Source organism: Dichomitus squalens (genome assembly GCF_000275845.1).
Source record: "Dichomitus squalens LYAD-421 SS1 unplaced genomic scaffold DICSQscaffold_9, whole genome shotgun sequence".
Lineage (NCBI taxonomy): Eukaryota > Fungi > Basidiomycota > Agaricomycetes > Polyporales > Polyporaceae > Dichomitus > Dichomitus squalens.
The window spans coordinates 715262-735712 of NW_006766891.1; the positions used below are offsets into that span (position 1 = coordinate 715262).

Genomic DNA, 20451 nt, shown 5'->3' on the forward strand with positions numbered 1-20451 from the left:
CATCGGGTGGTCCAGCGGTGATGATGGTGCAACGCAAAGAGGCCGGGCGCCCGAAGACTTAAGAGAACCTACGGGGATTGTTGGCTATCAACGCAATTACTGGGCGAGGAAGTGAGAAATTGCCTTCATCATGCAAACTCGGCGCGGTAACCTACTCGAGATCTCAGGGATGAGCCTCGAGAGTCAAGGGCATCAGCAGCTCTTGGCTCGTCAGCTCCGGCCCTCTACGTAAAACCTCCGAATCCTTTGGACATGGCTCGAGCTTTCATGACTGCCTGTGCACACAATGACCGCGCAGAAGCTCTGCCCGCAGAAGGTTGTTTGGATGTCGCGGCACCGCGCCCGATAAAATGACGTTTATGATAAACTCCACGGACTGTGCCAGAGCATGGCCAGCGGTTCTTCTGGCATTCACGGCCATGGTACAGGGAACTACGCTCGGACCTGCCACCACCGTCCAACCTGCCACACGCTCTTAAGTACGCACCACCGTCTCTGGGGCATGGCAAGCGTCGTCACGGGCGACTGAATGCCTAATAAGGCAGGTGGCAGGTTGGACGGTGGTGGCAGGTCCGACCGTAGTTCCCTGTACAACATCTGCGCCGCCTCTTCATGTTCATGTGTTCAGCCCCGTCGAGAGAGTGTTGGCCAAGTCATGCGAGCTGCTTTTGTTCCCCTCGAAATGGATTTTTGACGATCACAGTCCTCGCAAGCCCATACGAGGACTGGTAGAAAGATGGCCTGACGCCACAAGACCTCTCGTGTCAATATTACACGGCCCGACCCCAAAAGCATATGGACAAGGGCTTTCTGTCCTTAAAATGGTGATGTAATGAACTATCATGAGCAAAGGCAGACCATCAGTTCCCAGATACTACTAACAGTATTGCGACAGGGCTTGTGGTTCGATCCCCTTGAGGTTCGGGGGTATCGTGCCTACCCAACAACCTGTTGACTGGAACATCCTTGGTATCCATACGAGATAAGGCGATACTATTGTATACAAGGTAGTATACAGGGAGCAAGTGATACGTGCACGGTAGGAAAGCAAATGTCAAGTGTACATACATAGCCGCATAGACACCATAGCGGACCAGAGTATAAGTAATCAATACGACCAACCAGTGATTCATGAGATAGCAATATCGTCTAGACCTAGATATGAGACGAGCGAGATTATTATACAAAAACCGTTTAAGATACTGTATGCGCTACATTCGTCGACTGGACGTGTCAACTCGCTCTGGAATCCGAGGCCGTCCAGACCCGGTGAATGGACCTACTCTGCCTTCGCGCTCCCGTTCCGGCCTTCCTTCGGTGGCTTCGACGGCGACCCAGGACCCCTACCAGAACCAGAGCCACGACGCACAGTTAGGTGGTGGAACCTAAACAAACCCACTGTGTTCCCGAAACCCGCCAGACAACAGCCTGGAGTGCATAAGAATGGCGACACCCTTGTAAAGTGCAGCCTCGGCACAGCTCCGCGCCTCTTCGGGAGCGGAGCCGTCATTCTCAACGATCCCGTGCTTGTGTCCGCCTCGTATTTGCGCTTCCGCGGGGGCTCCCGGTTGAGCGCGAGGAGTGGCGACGCTTGCAGCTTACTCTCCGCGGGGTCGAACGTCCACAGCTCCCATCTATCGAGTGCCGCGGCGGTCAGGCCGACCGATCGGTCCTGTTGCACACGGGGGTCCGAGCCCGTCTTGCGAGTGACGGGCGGTCGTGGGCGGCGGCGGATGCCGACGATCTTGTCGTCGTGCCCGACGTCCCAGCCACCGCGCTCGACGGTCGTGTCGGAGACGCGAACGACCACGAGACTCTGCCATATTGATGGCTGCGCGGCAGATGCGAGGAAGCTCGACGCGGGTATGACATCTTGCGGGCCAAGGGGCATGTCGTACTCAAAGTAGTCGGGGTTGTTGAGGAAAAACGTCTCTGACGCGCGACGGAGGCTGTCTTTCTCGGATGCACGACGAGAATGGACGCCGTGGCCCGAGACTGGGAAGATGGTGGGAGGAGAGGAAAAGGAAGACCTGCGCGAGCGGGGACGGACAGGCGTGTTCGTTCCTGTCGATGCGACGGATGCGTTGCTGCCGCTCCTACCACGATGGGCGAGCAGGCTGGATCGAGGTGCCTGCTGAGGTAGATTTCGAGGACATGAACAACGCCGTGTGGGAAGCGTCAGATAAGCCCGGTAGAACTGCACGACATGGCCGACGGAGAACGTAATCGAGAAGTTCTCAATGGGCAGCTCACCGCAGGTCGTGCACGTCGAAGTGTGGACTGGAGACAGCTTCAAGACATTGATGTCACCAAATGGCTCGTCGAGTATGATCAAGCACTCCCTCGACAGCGCATCCCATAGCGAGATGATGCCCGCCTGAGTCGCGGCGCCCACAATGATCCTCTTCGTCCCATCGAGCTCGACGTTGCACACATGCACCTTCGTGACAAGGTCTGCGGGGTTGCCTGCCGAGATAGCGCACTCCTCCTTGAAAACCGAATTGTCCCGCTCTACATTGCACAGCTCGAGCATCCCATCATCCAGCGAGAATCCCACGAGGAGCCGGCCATCTGCTTGAATGGGGAGGAGCATTGACTTGACCACTGACGCAGCGCGTGAAGGGGTAACGTAGCGCGGGTTCTTCGTGGACAAGATGTCCCACTCGACGACTGCGCCGTTCTCGTACGATGCATATAAGTGGCACGTCAGCTCCGTGGGAGCCTCCACGTCGATGCCGGGAGTTCCAGGTCGCAGTGGGGTCACTGCTCCCGACGCGTACTTGAGCGAACCTGTGAAGTGGAGGGCCGTGATACCTGAGGACAGATGCTCGAGATGGAGGTGGGGCAGGGGTTTGATCTGGTCCTTGCCAATGAGGAAGACGGCAATCGTGCCAGCACCGGTGCCCGCGGCGCAGATGTTCCCTAGGCTGTTCATGGCAACCGCAGTGAGAGTGGTTGAGGCGGAGGGAGTGCTGGCGCAGCTTCCCAAGACGGATGTCGAGGGGTCAATGACGACATGAGACTGCCTGTCCGTCCGCCAAATGACGAACTCATTCTCTAAACCTACTGTCGCGATCGTCTTCCCATCCTCGCTGGCAGCGATGAGGTCCACGTCCGTAGCAAATGCGCGGGGTAGCGTGGTGAAAGAGATGCCGCCCTCTACGCTCGGCGGCTCGTCCACGGTAGGAGACTCCGGTTCGGCGGCATGACGTTGAGCTTCCAGCAGCTCAGCATCTTTCAACAAGTACAATAGCAGCCCATAGAGCAGCATTGTGGTCCCCGTGATCGGCATGACAAAGATTTTCAGCAGCCAAACTACCGGTCGAACTGTGCGTGACCAGTAGCGCGAGACGCGTGGACGGAAGAAATGCTTGTCGGACTCAGCGGTCATTTCATCGAGAGCCGCCGTGTTCGCCCTATCACCGAGAACAAGGATAGTCGGGGACTCGATGCGGATGTGGATGAGTGGATCTCCGACCGGGTTCAAAATCTGCCAGACGCGTTGAGCGGGTGAGATACTATCCGGAGTCATGTTCTGCACCCTGGACAATTGAGCTAGAGGATTACGAGTGGCCGTAGGTTTCGCCGTGGGCTTGTGGCCCACCGCCTGAGGAGTTGTCGTGTACCACAGTGCCGCAGTGATAGCTAACAACTGGAGCGGAGAATGAGAGGTATGATGATCGCGCGTCACGACCGAACGCACCATAAACAAGCTGATATTCTTGGCCGGTCGGCCACGCACAAGTTCTCGGACCGCAGACCAAGTGGACCCGAACTTCGTCTTGGACGATTGAGGATTGCTCTTTCTCGGGTCTTGAATAACGTTTGGTGTCAGGTTGCTTCCCTGGCGAAGAAGCTCGTCGAGCTGAAGGGGCTGTTAGTTAAAGCTTTCATGTGAGACGGCGGCAAGGGATCTGACCTCGAGACGCTGGATGTCAATGGACACCACAGTCACAAAGAATGTATGCACCAAGAACCAGTGCGCCACTAGCACGACGATTGAGAAGGCACAAAACTGCCTGATCGCGCCTGTAGAGAACACAGCCAGAACTCCGAGCAAAGCATTGTACGAGACAACCTTGAGTGTGTTCGACGTTCCTGCACGGCTCAGACCTTGCGCTATTCGCTCTTTGACAGGCAATGTGATAGATGTCTTGACTACGGCGTCGACCTGTCCAGACCAGTCAGTGCACAATCGAGGAGCCGACTTCGAATTGACACGCACAATACTATACATGTTCTCAACCCCAATGAACACGACAATGATCGGGAATAATTCCCAGGGCACCATTGTCACCCGGAAGCCAACCAGTGCGCATACACTGACACTAGTGATAGTACTGACAAGAATTTCGACTATACCGGTGAACGCGAGACCGATGCGAGAGTGAACCATAGTCATCCGGCGGAACAGCCAAAAACAGTAGACGCCAAACGCAGTGTATGTGATGGAGGTGAAGGCGAAGAGCATGGTAAACCGAGTGCGCAGAGACGCATTCTTCCGGTACTGCGCCGGCGGATGTATCAGGTCTAATTGCTCGATTCACAGATGACTAGGAACTTACTTCCAAGGCGATCAAATGCGGTTCCTGTGCGAGCACGACTAGTTCTCCGGCGTCCCCGCCGGCATCTTCAAGCGCATGTAGCCATAGGAAATGACCGTCATTCCCGAAGCATTCCTTCTCGGGGAAGAAGTACGTGAGCACCAGGAACATAGCTGCATCGATATGATTTGAGGATGGATCGTGTAACTCGCGCCCTGCCAATACCATGTCCGGCGTGATTGGCAGACCAGAGATGGTGACATTCTGTGAGAGATTGAGGGTGTCGAGGATGTCGTCGTCGGCTGCTAGTGCTTGTTCGTCATAGTTCCAAAAGGCGGAGGGGCTGAGTGCAAAGCAAGAGCCATCGCGAGAACGAAGACACGAGATACTGCGAGATGACAAAGCTTCGGATATTCGCCGTTCGAGTTTGAGCGTGGCAAGGAGCGTGTTCTTATCGAGAGCCCCGAGGCCCTCTTCGGGAGAGACACTACCCACTAAGACACGCTCTTCACGTAAAATGCCTTCCATCCCGCACCTGGCACGGGCAACCGAGTCGGCTCGCGTACGTAAGGCAGCATCTCCTTCCCAGAGGTGCCGCAAGTCGTGCTGGGCAAAGTAGCTGGAGATGTCGTCAGGGGTGAGGAAGGAGTCGAGCACGCGGAGGGTGAAGCCAGCAAAGTATTGGGTCTGAGATGAGTAGTAGCTGGCGATAGCAGGGAACAAAAGCGAGGTGATGACAACAGAGGAAACGAGGATGAGACGGATCTGATGGGTCGCGCAGTGGCTGTACGACTGTTGGTCAAGCAGAGCGAGAGAATGGGAGGAGGAGCATACGCACATGCCAAAGCGGTAGAAGAACTGTGTCCCAACAAGCCGGGCGCGCTGGAGCGCAAGACTCATGGGAGAAGGCATAATTCGGCCCAACGTCGGGTCAGTGCTGCCTCCAGACGATATTGAGAGGGGTAGAGAGTGTCAGGGACGATGGTCATGAAACCTGCTAGGCTTCAAACGTCTGGATCGGACAAGACAACAAGGTGCTGATATGACTTACGAGTGCACCCCTTGTAGAGCGTCTGGAGCGGTATTTGTTAGCGCATACAGGGACCAGAGGGCATGAGCCCAGACGGACGGAGATGAGGGTAGGAAGCAAGAGCAGACAGCTGCCGGAAGCATGGCCGGCCGCCACTGCCAGAACAGGCGCGCTACGCGTCTCGGCATGTCCCGGTCCTCCCTCTGACGCTGTCGGCGCGTTTCGCGACTCTGGACGTGTGTTACAACGTACGACCCGACCACCAAAATGCAGTCCCTCCACCATGTCTCCAAGGCTGCTATTCGTGCGTCTACCAGCAAGAGATGTGAGTACCTTCTAGACTCAATTCGTTGGGTTTTGTGGATGTGAAGCTCAAATGTGGGTCTGGGTAGGGATAAGCACGAGCGCGGTGCGTTATGCCGTCTCCAAGCTCGCTATGCCAGCTATGTCACCGACGATGACCGAGGGTGGGATTGCCTCGTGGAAGAAGAAGGAGGGCGAGTCCTTCATAGCCGGAGACGTGCTTCTTGAGATTGTACGCCCTCACCTCATCCCCGTCATAACCCTCGAAGCGCTAACGACGCTCCAATGTTGTAGGAGACGGACAAGGCCACAATCGACGTAGAGGCGCAGGATGACGGCGTGCTGGGAAAGATCTTGGTGCGATCTCTGTCTTCACTCACTGCGTGTTGTCAACTCACATTGGTGGGACAGGCGCCTGACGGGACGAAGAACGTCCCAGTCGGGAAGACTATCGCACTCCTTGCAGAGGAAGGTGACGATATCTCCAATCTCGAAGTCCCCGCGGACGAGCCCGCCTCCTCATCCAACCCGTCCCAACCCACGCCCGAACACCAAGCGAAGCCCGCTCCGTTCGCGCCCTCCGACTCTGAGTACCCCACATCCGCGCGCGGCGAGGGTACCCATCCCCCAGAGTCTCATGTCCCGCACCATTCGCGACCGCTCTTCCCATCTGTGATTCGCCTGATACAGGAACATGGCATCTCGCAAGGGGACGTGAACAAAATCAAGGGCACGGGGGTGCGCGGCATGCTTACCAAAGGCGACGTCCTCACGCACTTGGGCCTCGCGTCTGGACCCTCGGGCACGTACCGCGAGACGCCGCCGCCTGACCTGAAGACCAATGCGAAGAAGAGCGTGAAGGAGGCCGCCCCGCTCGACGGGATCACAGTGCGGAGGCTAATCGTAGGCAACATGCTCGAGGCGTCCACCAGGGCCCGCGCTGCTGCTAGTGCGTTTCTTCCTTGCTCCAGGGAGGTGTCTCTATTGACGGGATTGTACAGCGCCAGTGCAATCAATAGACTTCGATTCCATCATAGCGGACTACCTTCCGCCGTCCAAGCCTGCTCCGCCGACTCCTACTCCCGAGGCCTTCACGAAGCCCAAAAGCGCTACTTTCCTAGACGGCTTACTCTAATGTACTTACGATCTCGCTAATCCGGCCATAGACTTCCTTTCGCACACTGCTCGCGTCTATAGGGTGCGCAACAAGAATGTTTGATAAGTGGCTATGGATACAATATGAAGGTGCGCGCAAGAAGAGACACCATGGTATAAACGCCGTCACTCCTCCAGAGGTAGGCACTGAACGGCCGGTCAGCTCCTTGCAGTTCGCAGTCCAAAGGTACTCACCCAGAACTCGATAAACGCCTGTGACCTCTCCCTGCCCTGCTTCCTCGGCCCAGGCATCAAGAACTGCATGCTCAATAGCCCCTCGTCGTCAATCCGCAATGATGTCTTGGACGAGCTCTGCAGCGCGCGCATAGCCTTCGCAATGTACGAGTACGTGTATCTATACAGCCCAACGCCCTCAGTGTTCAGCACCAGTCAACATTGGTACCAGCAAAAGGAGGGATGCCAATGGGACGCACGTGAATGAGACCGTCGCGGGGCACTCGCACGTCTCGAGCACCTCACGGTCGTTCGGGTAGTCCATCTCCGTCGTCCCGAACTCGCCGACCGCGCGCAGGCGCAGGCGCGGGGGCGCGTTGCGCGGCACTCGGTTGTTTGCGACAGCAGGAGGTGGGGGGTGCCCGATGATCGTCAGCTTTTTGGTGGAGGGGTCGAGCTCAGAGAGGGCATCCCGCAGCCAGGATGACTGTCAGCGACGATGAGTGAGTGGGTGAGGTTCGTGCTCGAAGTAGGGGCGGCTGACCTTCAGAATAATTCTCAATACACTGGCATGGACGCGAGCGTGAGACTGGGAGAGCAGACAATGGGAAGGTAGAGTACGCACGTCGCGTCATTGTCGAAGTTGAACGTCATTCTAGGCTCGGGGTCCCAAGTTGTAATCTCGCACGTCGCCGTCGGACCGCCCGACTCCTCCGCCCTATCGCATCGCATCGAATCCGGTAGCCGTTAGCACATGCAGTGATCCATACGTTGGCTTGCACAGCAAGGGACGCGAGGAAGGAGGACAACTCACACAAGCACCGTCAGCGGGTGCCCCGCCCCCGCGTATGACATGCGCATCCCCGTGCCCTTCCCTGGGGCGAACCACTCATCGAGCCGCGCGTTGCCCCCCTCGGCGTCCGCGCGACCTTTGCCCTTGTCCTTCTTCACCCCACCCCCACCCCCACCTCCGTCTGAGTCATCGTCTCCGTTTTTTCTCTTCTTGGACGACGTCCCAGGCGCTTGCGCGGCGGTCCCGAAGACGTTCAGGCAGTCCATGAGGGTGCCGAGTGGAATCTCGAACGCGCTCGCCATTTCCACCTCCTCTTCCCCGTCATCTCCTCCCGCATGTTCTTGCCGATGCTGCGAAGGTTGAGAGGCGGCGTGCGGATTGTATGTGAACTCGTCGAAAACGGCGCTGAACACCCAGGCGGTTGCTGCAGGGAAGCGGAAGAGCGCGGAGGCATTAGCGTATTTGTCATCTTTCGTCACTGCTGCTGCAGCCGCTGCTTTGGAAATGGAGAGTGGAACAGGGCGCGAACACGCGAAGCAACGGCGCGAGGGTTCACATGGGAGACGTCAGGGTCTGGAATGTCAGAAATCCGTCCAGGCTACCTCGCACTCATACCCGCGAACCCCTGGGCTACACAAATTGGTATCGGGGGACTCGCATGGACATCCTCCATGAAACCTCACGACGCTCCCTGGACCCTGCCCGGGCCCCTGGTGAAATATCGGACCCTTAAGCCTAGCCCTCTCAAGGGCTCGTCCACGATACAGCACGCGCGCCACCTCTCCGTTTGCACCCTACCCTGCGGTGTGGGAGAGCAAATACCCAAGCAGTCCAATCGCCACGACCAAGTGCGCATTCACAAGACGTAATGCTTATACTCTGGGGACGGATGCTACCCACCACGCAGAGAACCCTCGTTTTCGATTCTGCGTGTGCAGATGCAGACGCAGGCGATAGGATCTCCCCGACGAGATGAGCCAAGCTTCTCATCGTGATTGACTGGCCGCAAGATGGGGCAGGGAGACTGTGCGTCTTCCTCGGCAAGACCGAAGGGCGAGGTCGTAACGGCGTATGTGACACTGTCACCGAATTGGCGGCGGGATGATGGCCTAGTCTCTATTCATCCCATCGTGCATACTGTCGGGCGACTACAGCAGACCGCAGGCGGCTGTCTGCAATGTATGACAAAGTTGAACGAGCTGGCTCATGCGGAGAAGAATGAGCGTTATTCTCGGGACGGACCAAGGACACAAAACTCCATGAAGGCAGCCAAAAGGCGCAGTGAATTGGGACGTTTATTCATTGGGTCATTCTACTAGTGCCGTGGCCGTCAACGTGAGTACAATGCGTGGTTAGTGGCACGCAGACCGCGGCACGCAGCCACTAGCCAGTGTTCGTGTGAAGGGTGAGAAGCAGGTCGTGCCGATGCGAAGAAACAGGGAGTCGGCGAGCATCTCAACTGAGCACACTGCCCAAACCAAACACGCACCTTTCTCAACGGACGAGCAGAATGACCCAACGAGCAACGCAAGCACTCTTCTTAGCCTCGCGGACACTGGGGGCGGCATAATCATCTGCGCCCCGATGTCTCGAAGGCGTCCCGATGCCCGAAGCTCAAGCGGGAGAAGGGATGTCCAACACGCCGTGCGGACAACCTCTCCGACTCCCTAACGCACAGACATGGCCTAGAAGCCGCGCGACCGAGCGCCATTCAGTCTACTGAATATACCGGCAGATGGGTGGATGTATGCGCCGCTTCCGCTTCTAGGACGTTGCGCAGGCACACTATCAAGCTACTGTAGATCATCTGTCCTGGCACCTACGTCACCGAACTCGCACGAGCGCGAGACCGGGTCTGGACGGTGGACAGTAGACAATCAGACAGTGCGCGGCGCGCATCTACATCCGCATCAGCCTACGCCGGAGGTAACGGAGCAAAGGAACGTGTCGCCCGCCGCATATATGGATGCAAAGCTGCAATCGGAACCCTTTTCTTTGGACCGTCCAAATCCAGGACGTTGGGGGCCCTTTTCCACACCTTCATATCAGCATACGGTGTCTCTGCATCCGCGTAACGCCGAGCAGCACTACCACTGCGGTGGGCCACAGGAGCTATATGCTGCTAATCATCTAGACCAACCCCACCACGGGATTCGAGGCTCGTTCCCTGCATGCGCGTCCTCGAGCCTGGACCCGCGTCGTTGCCAGATGGGAGCTGTCCGGAGATTGTCACTCAGGATACCTTCGGTGAATCAAACGGACAACCCCAACTGCACTGGAGGAGCGGTACTCAGACGGACATGGCGTTGGTCGACGAGACAACAGCTTTACAAGAACAGAGATGCGCTTAGATAGCCAGAGACACAACGCCTGCTAGCGGCCCAAGGCGCATGTGCGCACTCGTTTTCGCGCGCGTGAGACAATTCATGTGCACAGCGAACGGTGGCGTCGCACGGGCTTCTGCATGCCTCGTGCCTCTCGGACTGCAGCGCACTAATGTGGCTAAAGGCAGGCCTCGACCGGGTGCAGCGCCTCCCGTCTTCCCGATTGCCAAGAGCGGATTGGGCAAATACACGCAGGGGGCCATACGTGTGGCCTGCCTTGCGCGCGTCTCCAGATTGGGCATGCTGGAAGGGAGGGAAAGCGGGAGAAGGCTGCTGTTGTTGGAGACAAAAGATAAGTGAGATGGACGAGAAGATGATGTTGGGTTCTGGGCATGGACGCAGTGTTCCTTCCCACCGCGCGCGAGGCGAGGGTGCTTTTCAATATTCCCAAAGCGAACGATCGTGCAGGAATCAGCAGCCAGAGAATTTATTCGGGGAGCTCACCGACGAGAACGCGGCTCTCCTCGACGGTGACAGTAAGGCCGTCGGCGTTGATCTGAACGGTCGCGCGCTGTTGTGGAGAGCGCGAGAAGAGCGTTAGCGTGGTCGCGCGAGGGAGGATGAATGGGTTACATTGGCGAAGTTGACGCCTCTAAGAAGGGCAGCAAAGTACCTGAAGTCCGAGACCGAGGCGGTGAGAAGCTGTTGAGGGAAATGAGGTCAACGATCATCGAGATGTGGCCGTGTGTGCCGAAGTGAGGGCCACGGACTCTGGGCTGTTCTTCTGACATGCTAAGTTCTGGGGTGCGACTGTCACCGCGCGTTTTGTTCTGTGGCCGACGTGGCCCGGCGCTGCCAGCGTATGATTACGCTAGTAGCTGCGCTCGGAGGTAGGTCTATATAGTGGGCTAGCAAGGGAAACGAGGGGCGCAAGGGGTGGGAACGGAGGGACAACAGAGTGGGAGAGGAACTCGGGACTCGACCCTGGGACGCAGAGTGTGACAGGAAGCACCTGTGACGTGACACGCGATCTGAGGGAGCACATCTGAGGGCCCAGACCAGACGGGGGGGTATGGACGCGACGAGCCCGCGCGCCCAGAGGCCCATCTCTCTTTCTCTCTATCCACCATGTCTGCCTCTGCCTCTGCCTGGACAGCCGACGCCAACGAGGCCCTCTCCCTCTCTCTGGGTGCGTACACGAGCTCGCCGCCGTACTCCGCGTCGCGCTCACGTCGATGGTTGGACAGTGCGCGCGCCAGAAGACAAGGCCTCCCTCTGGTCAAGAGAAGTATACGAAGGCTTCCACCCAACATTCACATATCCAGTACGTTACCTGTCCTTCCTGGCCCATCCCCACCGCCGACCGCTTTCCCACAGATATTCGGCGAGGAGGAGAAGGTATACGGCTACAAGGACCTGGCCATCGAGGTATGCGTACCCTCACGCACCTCGCGAACCGCCACTCATCCTCGCGCAGCTCAAATTCGCGTCGGGCTCGCTCGCGCAATACCTCAATGTCCAATATTCAGAACGACTACCTGCCTCATCCGCTGTAGACGAAATAGAAGACACATTAGCCAAGTTCATCCCAGAAGGATACTACACCGACGAGAAACGATTCCTCGAACGCGTCGAACATGATGCCGCCAACTTCAAGCCTTTTGGCGAGAAGATATATTCATATTCACGAACTGCCATGCCCGTCTCGAAGGGCAAGAATGTTGCCATCCCTCAAGTACTCTCGCCGGAAGACCAAGAGACCGTAGACTACGAGGTTTACCATGTGAGTCAACAATTCACTTCCCTATTGTCTAGGGGTACTCCCAGAGTCTCGGCGGTTCGATATGCCGTTTTTCGAGATCGTCGCCTCGCAGTAGGCGTCCATCTGGGCCCCGATCCGCCGGCCTGGTGTCGCACACTTCAAGGTACACTCCCGCGTCCAAGCTAGGACGTTCGAGACCAACGCACATCCTGTGCACGCGTCTCGCGTCTCTTGCCACGCACCGTATACCCGAGACATCGCTCCGTCTTCTCCGGGAAGCAACTACATCTAGAACCGCCCTGCTCTATTCTCTGTCTACTGCTTCTTCGGAGATTTGGACTGACTTCGTACTTCCAGAGCACTTGGAAGACACCGGGTTTCCGTGAATTTCATCGGCGAATGCAGCTCTTTGTCCTCCTATATATCGAGGGCGGCTCATACATCAGCGAAGACGAAGAGACCTGGGAGTTTGTCGTCCTCTACGAGAAGCGGCGGAGACGGTCCTCCCCCGACGTCGCAACCTACCACTTCGTCGGTTACTCCACCCTCTTCCCATTCTACTGCTTCCCCGAGCGCGTCCGCCTGCGCATCTCGCAATTCCTCATCCTACCTCCCTATCAACAGGATGGGCACGGCTCCGCGCTCTACACCGCCATTTACCAGCACGTCCTTGCGCAGCCGCGCATCGCGGAGCTCACCGTTGAGGACCCAGCAGAGGCATTCGAGGACCTGCGCGACAGGAACGACCTTAAGATGCTACTCGCAAACGAGAAGTTCATGCGCGAGGGCTTCGGGCCCGAGGCCGTATCAAGCAATGGGGGCAAGGTCGGTGGCGTTGGTAACGGGAGGACGCGGAGGGGCGTGAAGCATCGCACAATGCGCGCAGGCGCAGGCAAAATGGGTCCGCCTGCCGAGCGGACGTGGCTCGAGAAGTGGCGGACAGAGCTCAAGATTGCAGGGGTGCGTTTCCTTGCGTGGCGTTCATGCGTGTTGCGTATGCTGACGGGGACCTCGTCTGTTTGCCATGTTGTCGTCTTCGTTGCCGCATGTCTCTGTTCTGGATACGTCATGGGGTTCGTCGGATGTGTCTTGTATGGGTGCTTACAGCGGCAGTTCCACCGGCTCATAGAGATGCTCATCCTGAAGCATATGGACCCTGCGGACGAACGTGGTAATCGCGCGTACCGCCTGCAGGTCAAGGAACGGCTATACCGCTTCAATTTCGTGCGTACCCCTTCATCTCTTGCCCTTCTCTCCTTCTCTTCCTCCCCGCTCCCGTCTTCGAACGCTTCGCGCGCTGTCTTTCCACTTCTACCTACCCTACCAAAGTCGCGGATCTGCACATCTTCTCTTCTCTTATATCCGGCTTCGTACTTGCTTTCGGCAGCTCTCGAGAACGAGACGGACAAACGCTGACCCCGCTTGTTTTACATGCCTGCAGGAGATCCTCATGCAACTCGACAAGCAGGAACGCCAGCAGAAACTCGAGGAGACGTTCCAGAGCGTTGTTGCCGATTACAAACGCATCCTAGGACACGTGCACTAGAACATCACTCATCCTGTTGCACGGACCCGTGACAGGTCTCGGGTCATGGTTCTGCACTTCGGCCGTCCGGACAATTCCACCCCTGGATCCTGGACTAGCAACCTCCTGGGCTGGGTACAGCCTGGACTTCGTTCGGGACTTCGGGACGTCGGGGTCTGGGCACGACTGGGGAATGGAGATCTCGGTCTCTTGATGTGCTCACCTTAGTGACGCTTACTACCACGCTGTGCTCATGTTCGGATTCGTGCGTTTGGACGACCTACTTCTCTCGGCATCTATACACCCTTGTACAATATAAGTACTCGATACGGACGGTTACGCAGTCACGACTTGCCACAAGCTGCACGACGGACGATTCCACGACGCCCGCGCCCCGTCACCCGTCAAGTGTAGCCGCGTCTATGACGGCGCTGCGCTGGGTGTCTCGACCTTTGGCGCGGCCGACCGAGGGCGTACCAGAATTCGCGGCGTGGCGGGGAATGTGGTCAAGTCTTCGCCACTGTGCAAATCGCCGAACGGTTCAACCGTACGTAGCCATAATCTGATCGCTGTTGTTGTTGGGACTAGCTTCTATCTGGCATATTGTCTGTTTGTCCTTGTCTCTGTCATGCGTGTGTTCACCTCCTCCTGTCCCAAGTCCTCTTACGTGTATATGCCATGTCGTGTCACACAAGCTCCATCTACCTCCCACTCCGTTATACAGTCTGGTGGATCTCTGTGGCGGCCTGTCAACGCCACGACCAAAGCTCGTTCTCCTGTCACAATTCCTCGCTCTCCCCCCTTCTCTCCTCGCGCTTACACCTCACGAGACAAGCTTACATTCTCCCATCCAATATTGTCTGGTCTGCTAGTATCACTCATTCATAGTCAGTAGGTAGTATCTTTATGTAGCACAAGCAGGGTCCATATATATCATGTTCTGCACATTCTGTCCATTCTTATCGGCGTGGCCTTGCACAAAGGCTGGATCCCCGCAGGATGTGTTACCGAGACTGTATGCCGAGTAGGACGAGTACTGCGCGCATCTTGCTCGCCTCTAGTGCAGGCAACATTCATTGAACCCTAGAAAGCTCAGAAAGGCCTCACACGGCCCTGACGCGAGTCATCGAATTCAGCCTGAGCTTCAGTGACAGGTATGTGTGGCCAACATGTACTGAGCACGAGGGAGGGGTTGCCCGTGTCCAGGGAAGGATCTCATAACCGCTGCATAGCAAGGCTTCGTGGTTCGCACGCGGGTGTCTATGACGCGTCGATGCGGAAATGCAGTTCATGGGGACTAGTGGGAAAGCTAGGTTACGTGACAAGACACATCAATGGTATGATACATAGGACAGCGACCAGCGCACACTTCGATACAAAGACCGAGAGACAGGGGGAGAGCGTAACCCTCGGGCCTTGTAACAGGTATAGAAGCCTTCCAGCTCAAACTCCGCCAGGCTCTTGGTTCAAGTTCCTGGTATCGTCGCACTCTTCGGACGCATCGGTGTCTTCATCCGAGGGATCATCGTCGTCCAGCGCAGATGAGCCGTCCTCGCTCGCCTCGGCCTGGTCGTCAACGCCCTCCCCAGGCTCCCGGTCATAGGGATTGACGACGTCCTCCTCCTGTCCCTGTGGCGAGGGCGAGGGCTGTCGGTACGGAGAGCCGTCAACATCTACGCAAGGTGGGCCCAAGAGACGGCGTACCTTGCGAAGGAAGACGAGCTTTCCCGCCCTCTGCAGTCCGACCAAGCCCTGCAGAAAGCGAGCTGTAACAGTCGGTCGCCGAGAGGTGCTGCAGTACAAGTCCAGCAGGAAGAACTCCAACGTCGGCAAGGCAAGCAGGGCGGACGCCAGCGCGCGCCAGTCGAGGTCGAAGACGGCGGTGTTGATGCCGTCGACGTCGTTGCCGTCGTCAGTCGGGATGTGAAGGATGACGTACCTAAGTGCTGGGAACCGGTTCGAGGTCAGCATCGCCGTGTACCGGTCCAATGCTTGTGTGGCCAAGAAGCGATAGCCATCGTGGCCAAATGGGTTGTCGAAATACAGCGTGAGGCATTTCAAGTTCGTGCAGGCGGAGAGGCCGAGCGGGTCTTCGTTCTCCGACCACCAAGCTAGACGAGCAGTGTCGCTTGAGTGTTTGAGTATAATCAGGTAGCGGCTGTACTTACTCCCCTGGGCGCACGCGATCATCAAGAAAAAGTCCAAGTCGAGCTGGTGGAGCGCAGGGCCTAGTCCGCGCAAGAAGTCGCCGTATCTGGCGACGAGCATCCCCGCTTCGGCTTCCACGTCGACGTGAACGTCGTGGAAGATCTTGAAAGATACAACAAGATCCAAGGAGGCGTCCTGCAGAGCCCCGATCCGACGCAGGTTTGACAGAAGCAATGGCAGCCAGCGGTCGTCGACGTCGTAGAGCTTGAGAGAATCGATCTTCACCGTGCCGTACGAGGGGAGCTCGTCAGCATTGAAGATGTCCTCCGTGGAGGGCATGGAGTCCCCATGAAGTATGGGCAGTTCTGGGATGGCGAGCTCCAGAGAGTCGATGATCGAAAATAGGCCCATGAGATACATTAGACAGTGGAAGTTCTCCGGGAAGCAGTCGGTTGATCTAAAAGCCAGACGGTCCAAGGAAGGTCGGTGAGCCGGGGGGGGTGATGGCGTACGGCATTAACCTCATTGGAGTATCCAGGAAGTGCAAATGGCGGAGCTTTGGCATGGAGGCGACATGATCAGCTACGAAATTCACGTAGTTTGGAACAAGCTGGGGAACGGCTGTTGTCGACTCTTCTTCAATGATTCGCAGTTCTTGGATGCTCTCGCCAATGTCTGGAACCGAGGAGATGAGCTCGCCGAACTGCTGCAAGTCGTTCACCCCGATGACCGATACCGAGCGAAAGAGATGGCGGCGAGCTGCACACGTCCAGTCCTTGCAAACCAAAGAGGCCGCCTTCAATGCGGATTTGTCTGCGTGCAAGTAGCCGATGATCATGTGCTCCAGCTCGAGGGGCAAAGTTGGGCCTGTTTCGGAGGCCAAAGGTGTGATCACATCTTCCGCGTGCGCTGTGCCACCCCCATCTTCCTTTTCATCTTCCGTCGGCGCCTGGGATGCGTGCAAGCAAGGTCTAGAGTGCTCTTGAGGCGAACCGTATGGCCGGTGCCGCGCGAAGAAGCGCAGGTACATATATGCGGATAGGGCGCCCGCGAGGAACCAGACTGTTGAGACAACGGCCAATAGTTCTGAGAAGACGATGCATGTTAACGTCGAGGCACGCAAACTTGCCGGAGATCCACATACTGTTCATCCGATTTTCGACGACGGTGGCGCCGAGGATGTGGCTCATTGTTGCCTCTGGCATGACAGGACGCTGCAGTATAGAGCCAAAAAAACACAGTGTTCGTTTGAGACGGGTCCTGAGGTACTTAAGCACCTCATCGGACATTCGTTGAGCATGGTCTTTGTACACAGTTATGTCAGAAGCGCGCGCTCTTCCAGACCAAACGATTGGTCAACCATCCTTGGGTGCCAGGCGACGAAGGGTCCTTTGTTTGATGGGCCTGAAGCCGGAGCATGTTTCCTCTGTAATATAAGGTTCGGACGTTGGGACAACAAAGCGGGCCACCACTGCAGATTCGACCTAGCAGTGCTATGGATGACGAAGATCGCCAAGTTACCTGCTACCTACCGTAACCTTCGCAATTTTTGGAGGAGCCGGGGATGCTCGCTTCAATGCTGTGCTCTGGGCAAATGAAGATGAAGAGACTGAGTACTTGGCTTGCTGCGCGTTACAAAGGCACCGGCCGGCGCTGATGTATCGATGGCCTTCCCAGACGAGGAATCAATCAACGGCCCGGTCAGAGCGTCTATATAGCCATATGAGGAAACGTTCGGTGCCACCCGCAGCTTCCGGTCAACCTTCGGCTTGCGCACTCCACCATCATCACGCTACTAGTGTGTCCACTTCGTCCGAATCGAGCGCGCCCGCGCCGGTCCTTCAACTGAGTCCCACACTCAGCCAGTTCTCAACCAGGTGCCCGAAGCTATCTCATGCGTTTGGAAGTAGCCAGCGATTTGCTGTCACATATAGGATCGTTCCAGCATGCGCAGGGAGGACACTTCTCCCTACCGGCTGATAGCATTCCACAGAAGTATGTAGATCTCACGGGATGACTCCGACCCACGTCACCCCATTGCTTAGCTCGATGTCGCTTCTTTCCCTTCACTGCACCTCGAACGGTCCAGAATACAGTGCCGTCTCACCTTCACGTAGTCTGATTGTAAGACGTCGGCCCACCAGTCATTCGAAGAGGCACCCATGGCCTCAACGAGCGATGTTGGAGGTGAGCGTTTTGATCTTCAAGTGTTTCAATTGCTTTCAGTGTCTTGGGCAAACGGGCAGAATCTCGTCGTCATCTCATCTACAAAGAATCTAGGGCGATCTTCCAGCGCATCAGGAGACGACTACTAAACTCATCGAGGCGATTCACCCCGCATTGCTGCCGGTGAACTAGGGAGCCGTTAGATACTAGCTCCGCCGCCGATAGGCTCTCTGCATCTACTGCTTCGAATTAGCCGAGAGTCTTGTTCTGCCATCTGTGCCACCTAACGCCAGGCACACGTGTAGTCTTCAATCCGAAATGGCATGGAAATGGCGCTAATTGTCAGTTCCACCAAGAGTATTTCACGGCGAGCCTGTTCCATTCTACTTCCCCACTTACTCCACGTCCGATCCTCTTGGGTACGGTTGTCCTTCCCATGTCTCGTGCCTGGCTTACATTGATTCACAGCTCTTGTACGACGTTTTTAAACGCGCTGTTCCTACCTCTTCACTGTCAGAAGCACACTTCGTTCCGCATTTATGTTCAAGGGTGAGTCTCCTGGACTAGATTCGAATCTTTTCGTTGCTGACATCTCCGGTCTTCAAGCGGATTCGATACATAGCGACGACTGCGATCTGTCCCACGGTGTCGATTTCTCCACCGCCGCTGGCCCACGTCCTGCCACTTCCATAACAGTGGGAGACAGAAGCACCGCCGCAACCATCGACGCGTTCGCCCTAGATGGAGGCAGCCCGACGGACCGCGTGACCGATCAACCCACACTCAACCTAACCACCTTCCCCGTCGAGCTCCTTTGCGAAGTCTTCTCCTACCTCATCTGGTCTCGGCAAGCAACAGACCTCGTTGCCGCGACACAGGTGTGTCGACACTGGCGCATCGCAGCGCTCAACAACCCCCTACTCTGGCGACACGTCTCGGTAACAAGCGTTCACAAGGCACAGGAGTATTTCAAACGCTCGCGAGACGTCATTCTAGACGTCCATGTCGCAAGGTCTTGCGATGTTGATGGGATCGTTCATCTCCTCCGATGCCATAGCGCTCGTATACACTCACTTCACATTGATGTGGAGTCAGACGACCCCACTGTTGCAGCTCGTTATCTGGAACAATTGTGTCAACTGTCTATCCCAAGGCTTGAGCAACTCTATCTCGATGGACCGCCCTTACCCCTGACGGAGCCATCGCTCACTGCTTCAGAGCAGGAAGACTTGACTGCCGTTCCGGTATGCAACGGTCTCGCAATGTCATCTCCGGCTCCTCTCCTGCGTTCCCTGCGCCTGCGCCCGTTTTGTCTACCATGGCACTCCTTGATGTATCGGGATCTCCGGACTCTCGATCTGGACGCTTCCGCCAACCCTGCACCTTCAATGAACCGCTTGTTAAACATCCTACATCAGTGTCCACTACTGAAGTCGTTCAGGCTGCGCTCGTCAGCTCTCGAAGGGGCGTCCCAACTCTCCCAAGCGGACCCCGAGTGGATGGTACACCTGCCCCATCTTACGGATATTCACTTGGATGGTCCTTCGCCCCACCAGATTGCGCAACTGTTGGAGCACCTCGCTCTTCCGTCGACGACCCGCTATGTCATTTCAACCACCGAGACACCCACCTTCCCATCACAATACCCCGTGCTCCCTGCCGACCGGACATTCTTGTTCGGGCTAACCTGTCTCCGCGCTATCGATTTTACCCAAGAGGATTCGAAGCACATCGTAGTGACGGGATACCGTTTCTCTCTCTCCGACGAGGGTCCGATCATCATCGTCCATGTCGAAGTCACAGATCCTGCCGCCGCAGTCACGAGGCTATCAAGCATCTTCGACGCGAAGCACGTCGAGTCTCTCGCCATCTCCCTTCACGAAACGGCCGAGGTGCCGCTAGCAAACTGGCACGCGGTCTTCTCAGATTTCGTGAATTTGCGCTCACTCCATCTTGCGTCCCTTACGAACAATTCGCTTCGCTCCGTCCTCGGCGCGCTCCGGATGCCAGTCCTGCCCGACCACTCACGGGTATATTCACGGCATCGCGCCGTCTCTGTTCCCATGACGCCCACGGACGCCACCCATCCGCCGTCGCTCTTGTTCTGCTCGAAGCTCGCGCGGTTAGTGATCTCGAATGCTGAGCGACCAAGCCGCATATCGACTGATGTGACGTGGCTCTGCGCGGAGCGTCGGCGGAGAGGGCGGGCGCTCTCGAGCGTGGAAGCAGATCCCGACACCCTTTCGGAGAAGTGTATATCTGATCTTCAGGCCCGTGGCGTAGATGTTTTGATTCGACAATGAGGTTAACGTCTTTTGTTGTATATGTACCCTTCGTAGCCAGATTTTAGTACCCTAGATACGGATGGACTCCTTCTGAATTGAAACGTAGCGCTCGCACTGGAAATCTGCTACTCGTGGTTCAACGACCTTCTCTGAAATCTTTGCCCCGTGGGTATGACTGCCTCGAGGCTCGCATCATTGTAACCACTAGCGCGGCTCCGCTCACATTGAGTTCTGTCTCGGTC

General features: G+C 56.8%; 6 protein-coding genes across 6 annotated transcripts; 3 read left to right on the plus strand and 3 right to left on the minus strand.

Annotated features, from left to right (window-relative positions):
• Nucleotides 1-968: 968 nt before the first annotated feature.
• On the minus strand, nt 969-5666 carry DICSQDRAFT_135632 (uncharacterized protein). The gene is made up of 7 exons (XM_007364667.1): nt 5596-5666; nt 5383-5538; nt 4566-5328; nt 4226-4507; nt 3920-4171; nt 3704-3865; nt 969-3652 (listed from the first exon to the last, which is right to left on the minus strand). Exons 2-7 carry the CDS (start codon nt 5454-5456, stop codon nt 1280-1282), a joined length of 3906 nt encoding a protein of 1301 aa, XP_007364729.1. The 5' UTR covers nt 5457-5538; nt 5596-5666; the 3' UTR covers nt 969-1279.
• A 148-nt stretch (nt 5667-5814) lies between these two features.
• DICSQDRAFT_84545 (single hybrid motif-containing protein) lies at nt 5815-7084 on the plus strand. The gene is made up of 5 exons (XM_007364668.1): nt 5815-5899; nt 5967-6109; nt 6172-6234; nt 6289-6826; nt 6879-7084. Exons 1-5 carry the CDS (start codon nt 5842-5844, stop codon nt 7010-7012), a joined length of 936 nt encoding a protein of 311 aa, XP_007364730.1. The 5' UTR covers nt 5815-5841; the 3' UTR covers nt 7013-7084.
• Nucleotides 7085-7090: 6 nt separating this feature from the next.
• DICSQDRAFT_179947 (Rad1-domain-containing protein) lies at nt 7091-11172 on the minus strand. Its single transcript, XM_007364669.1, has 9 exons — nt 11094-11172; nt 10957-11025; nt 10828-10894; nt 8021-8423; nt 7832-7924; nt 7751-7772; nt 7467-7693; nt 7228-7387; nt 7091-7179 (listed from the first exon to the last, which is right to left on the minus strand). Exons 1-9 carry the CDS (start codon nt 11112-11114, stop codon nt 7159-7161), a joined length of 1083 nt encoding a protein of 360 aa, XP_007364731.1. The 5' UTR covers nt 11115-11172; the 3' UTR covers nt 7091-7158.
• A 135-nt stretch (nt 11173-11307) lies between these two features.
• Nucleotides 11308-14456, plus strand: DICSQDRAFT_135639 (histone acetyltransferase type B catalytic subunit). The gene is made up of 7 exons (XM_007364670.1): nt 11308-11512; nt 11571-11647; nt 11701-11751; nt 11801-12106; nt 12443-13045; nt 13193-13309; nt 13527-14456. The coding sequence occupies exons 1-7, from the start codon at nt 11452-11454 to the stop codon at nt 13629-13631; spliced, it is 1320 nt and encodes a 439-aa protein (XP_007364732.1). The 5' UTR covers nt 11308-11451; the 3' UTR covers nt 13632-14456.
• A 2014-nt stretch (nt 14457-16470) lies between these two features.
• DICSQDRAFT_38870 (uncharacterized protein) lies at nt 16471-16623 on the minus strand (the record flags this gene model as incomplete). The annotated part of the gene is made up of 1 exon (XM_007364671.1): nt 16471-16623. A coding segment is annotated over one exon (153 nt), but the record flags the coding sequence as incomplete, so codon positions are not given.
• A 1710-nt stretch (nt 16624-18333) lies between these two features.
• DICSQDRAFT_154490 (uncharacterized protein) lies at nt 18334-20295 on the plus strand. Its single transcript, XM_007364672.1, has 3 exons — nt 18334-18343; nt 18393-18472; nt 18531-20295. Exon 3 carries the CDS (start codon nt 19187-19189, stop codon nt 20225-20227), a length of 1041 nt encoding a protein of 346 aa, XP_007364734.1. The 5' UTR covers nt 18334-18343; nt 18393-18472; nt 18531-19186; the 3' UTR covers nt 20228-20295.
• The last annotated feature ends 156 nt before the right edge of the window (nt 20296-20451 follow it).

Coding starts and splice junctions, on each gene's coding strand:
- DICSQDRAFT_135632 (XM_007364667.1), bottom strand. CDS start 5,456: ATGCCTTCTCCCATGAGTCTTGCGCTCCAGCGCGCCCGGCTTGTTGGG. Junction 5,329..5,382: donor TTCTTCTACCGCTTTGGCAT/GTGCGTATGCTC, acceptor ACAGTCGTACAG/CCACTGCGCGACCCATCAGA. Junction 4,172..4,225: donor TTGAGAACATGTATAGTATT/GTGCGTGTCAAT, acceptor TGGTCTGGACAG/GTCGACGCCGTAGTCAAGAC.
- DICSQDRAFT_84545 (XM_007364668.1), top strand. CDS start 5,842: ATGCAGTCCCTCCACCATGTCTCCAAGGCTGCTATTCGTGCGTCTACC. Junction 6,110..6,171: donor GAGACGTGCTTCTTGAGATT/GTACGCCCTCAC, acceptor CCAATGTTGTAG/GAGACGGACAAGGCCACAAT. Junction 6,827..6,878: donor CAGGGCCCGCGCTGCTGCTA/GTGCGTTTCTTC, acceptor GGGATTGTACAG/CGCCAGTGCAATCAATAGAC.
- DICSQDRAFT_179947 (XM_007364669.1), bottom strand. CDS start 11,114: ATGTCAGAAGAACAGCCCAGA. Junction 7,773..7,831: donor AACTTCGACAATGACGCGAC/GTGCGTACTCTA, acceptor CGTCCATGCCAG/TGTATTGAGAATTATTCTGA. Junction 7,388..7,466: donor CCCGCGACGGTCTCATTCAC/GTGCGTCCCATT, acceptor TGGGCTGTATAG/ATACACGTACTCGTACATTG.
- DICSQDRAFT_135639 (XM_007364670.1), top strand. CDS start 11,452: ATGTCTGCCTCTGCCTCTGCCTGGACAGCCGACGCCAACGAGGCCCTC. Junction 11,513..11,570: donor GGCCCTCTCCCTCTCTCTGG/GTGCGTACACGA, acceptor ATGGTTGGACAG/TGCGCGCGCCAGAAGACAAG. Junction 12,107..12,442: donor TAGACTACGAGGTTTACCAT/GTGAGTCAACAA, acceptor TCGTACTTCCAG/AGCACTTGGAAGACACCGGG.
- DICSQDRAFT_154490 (XM_007364672.1), top strand. CDS start 19,187: ATGTCATCTCCGGCTCCTCTCCTGCGTTCCCTGCGCCTGCGCCCGTTT.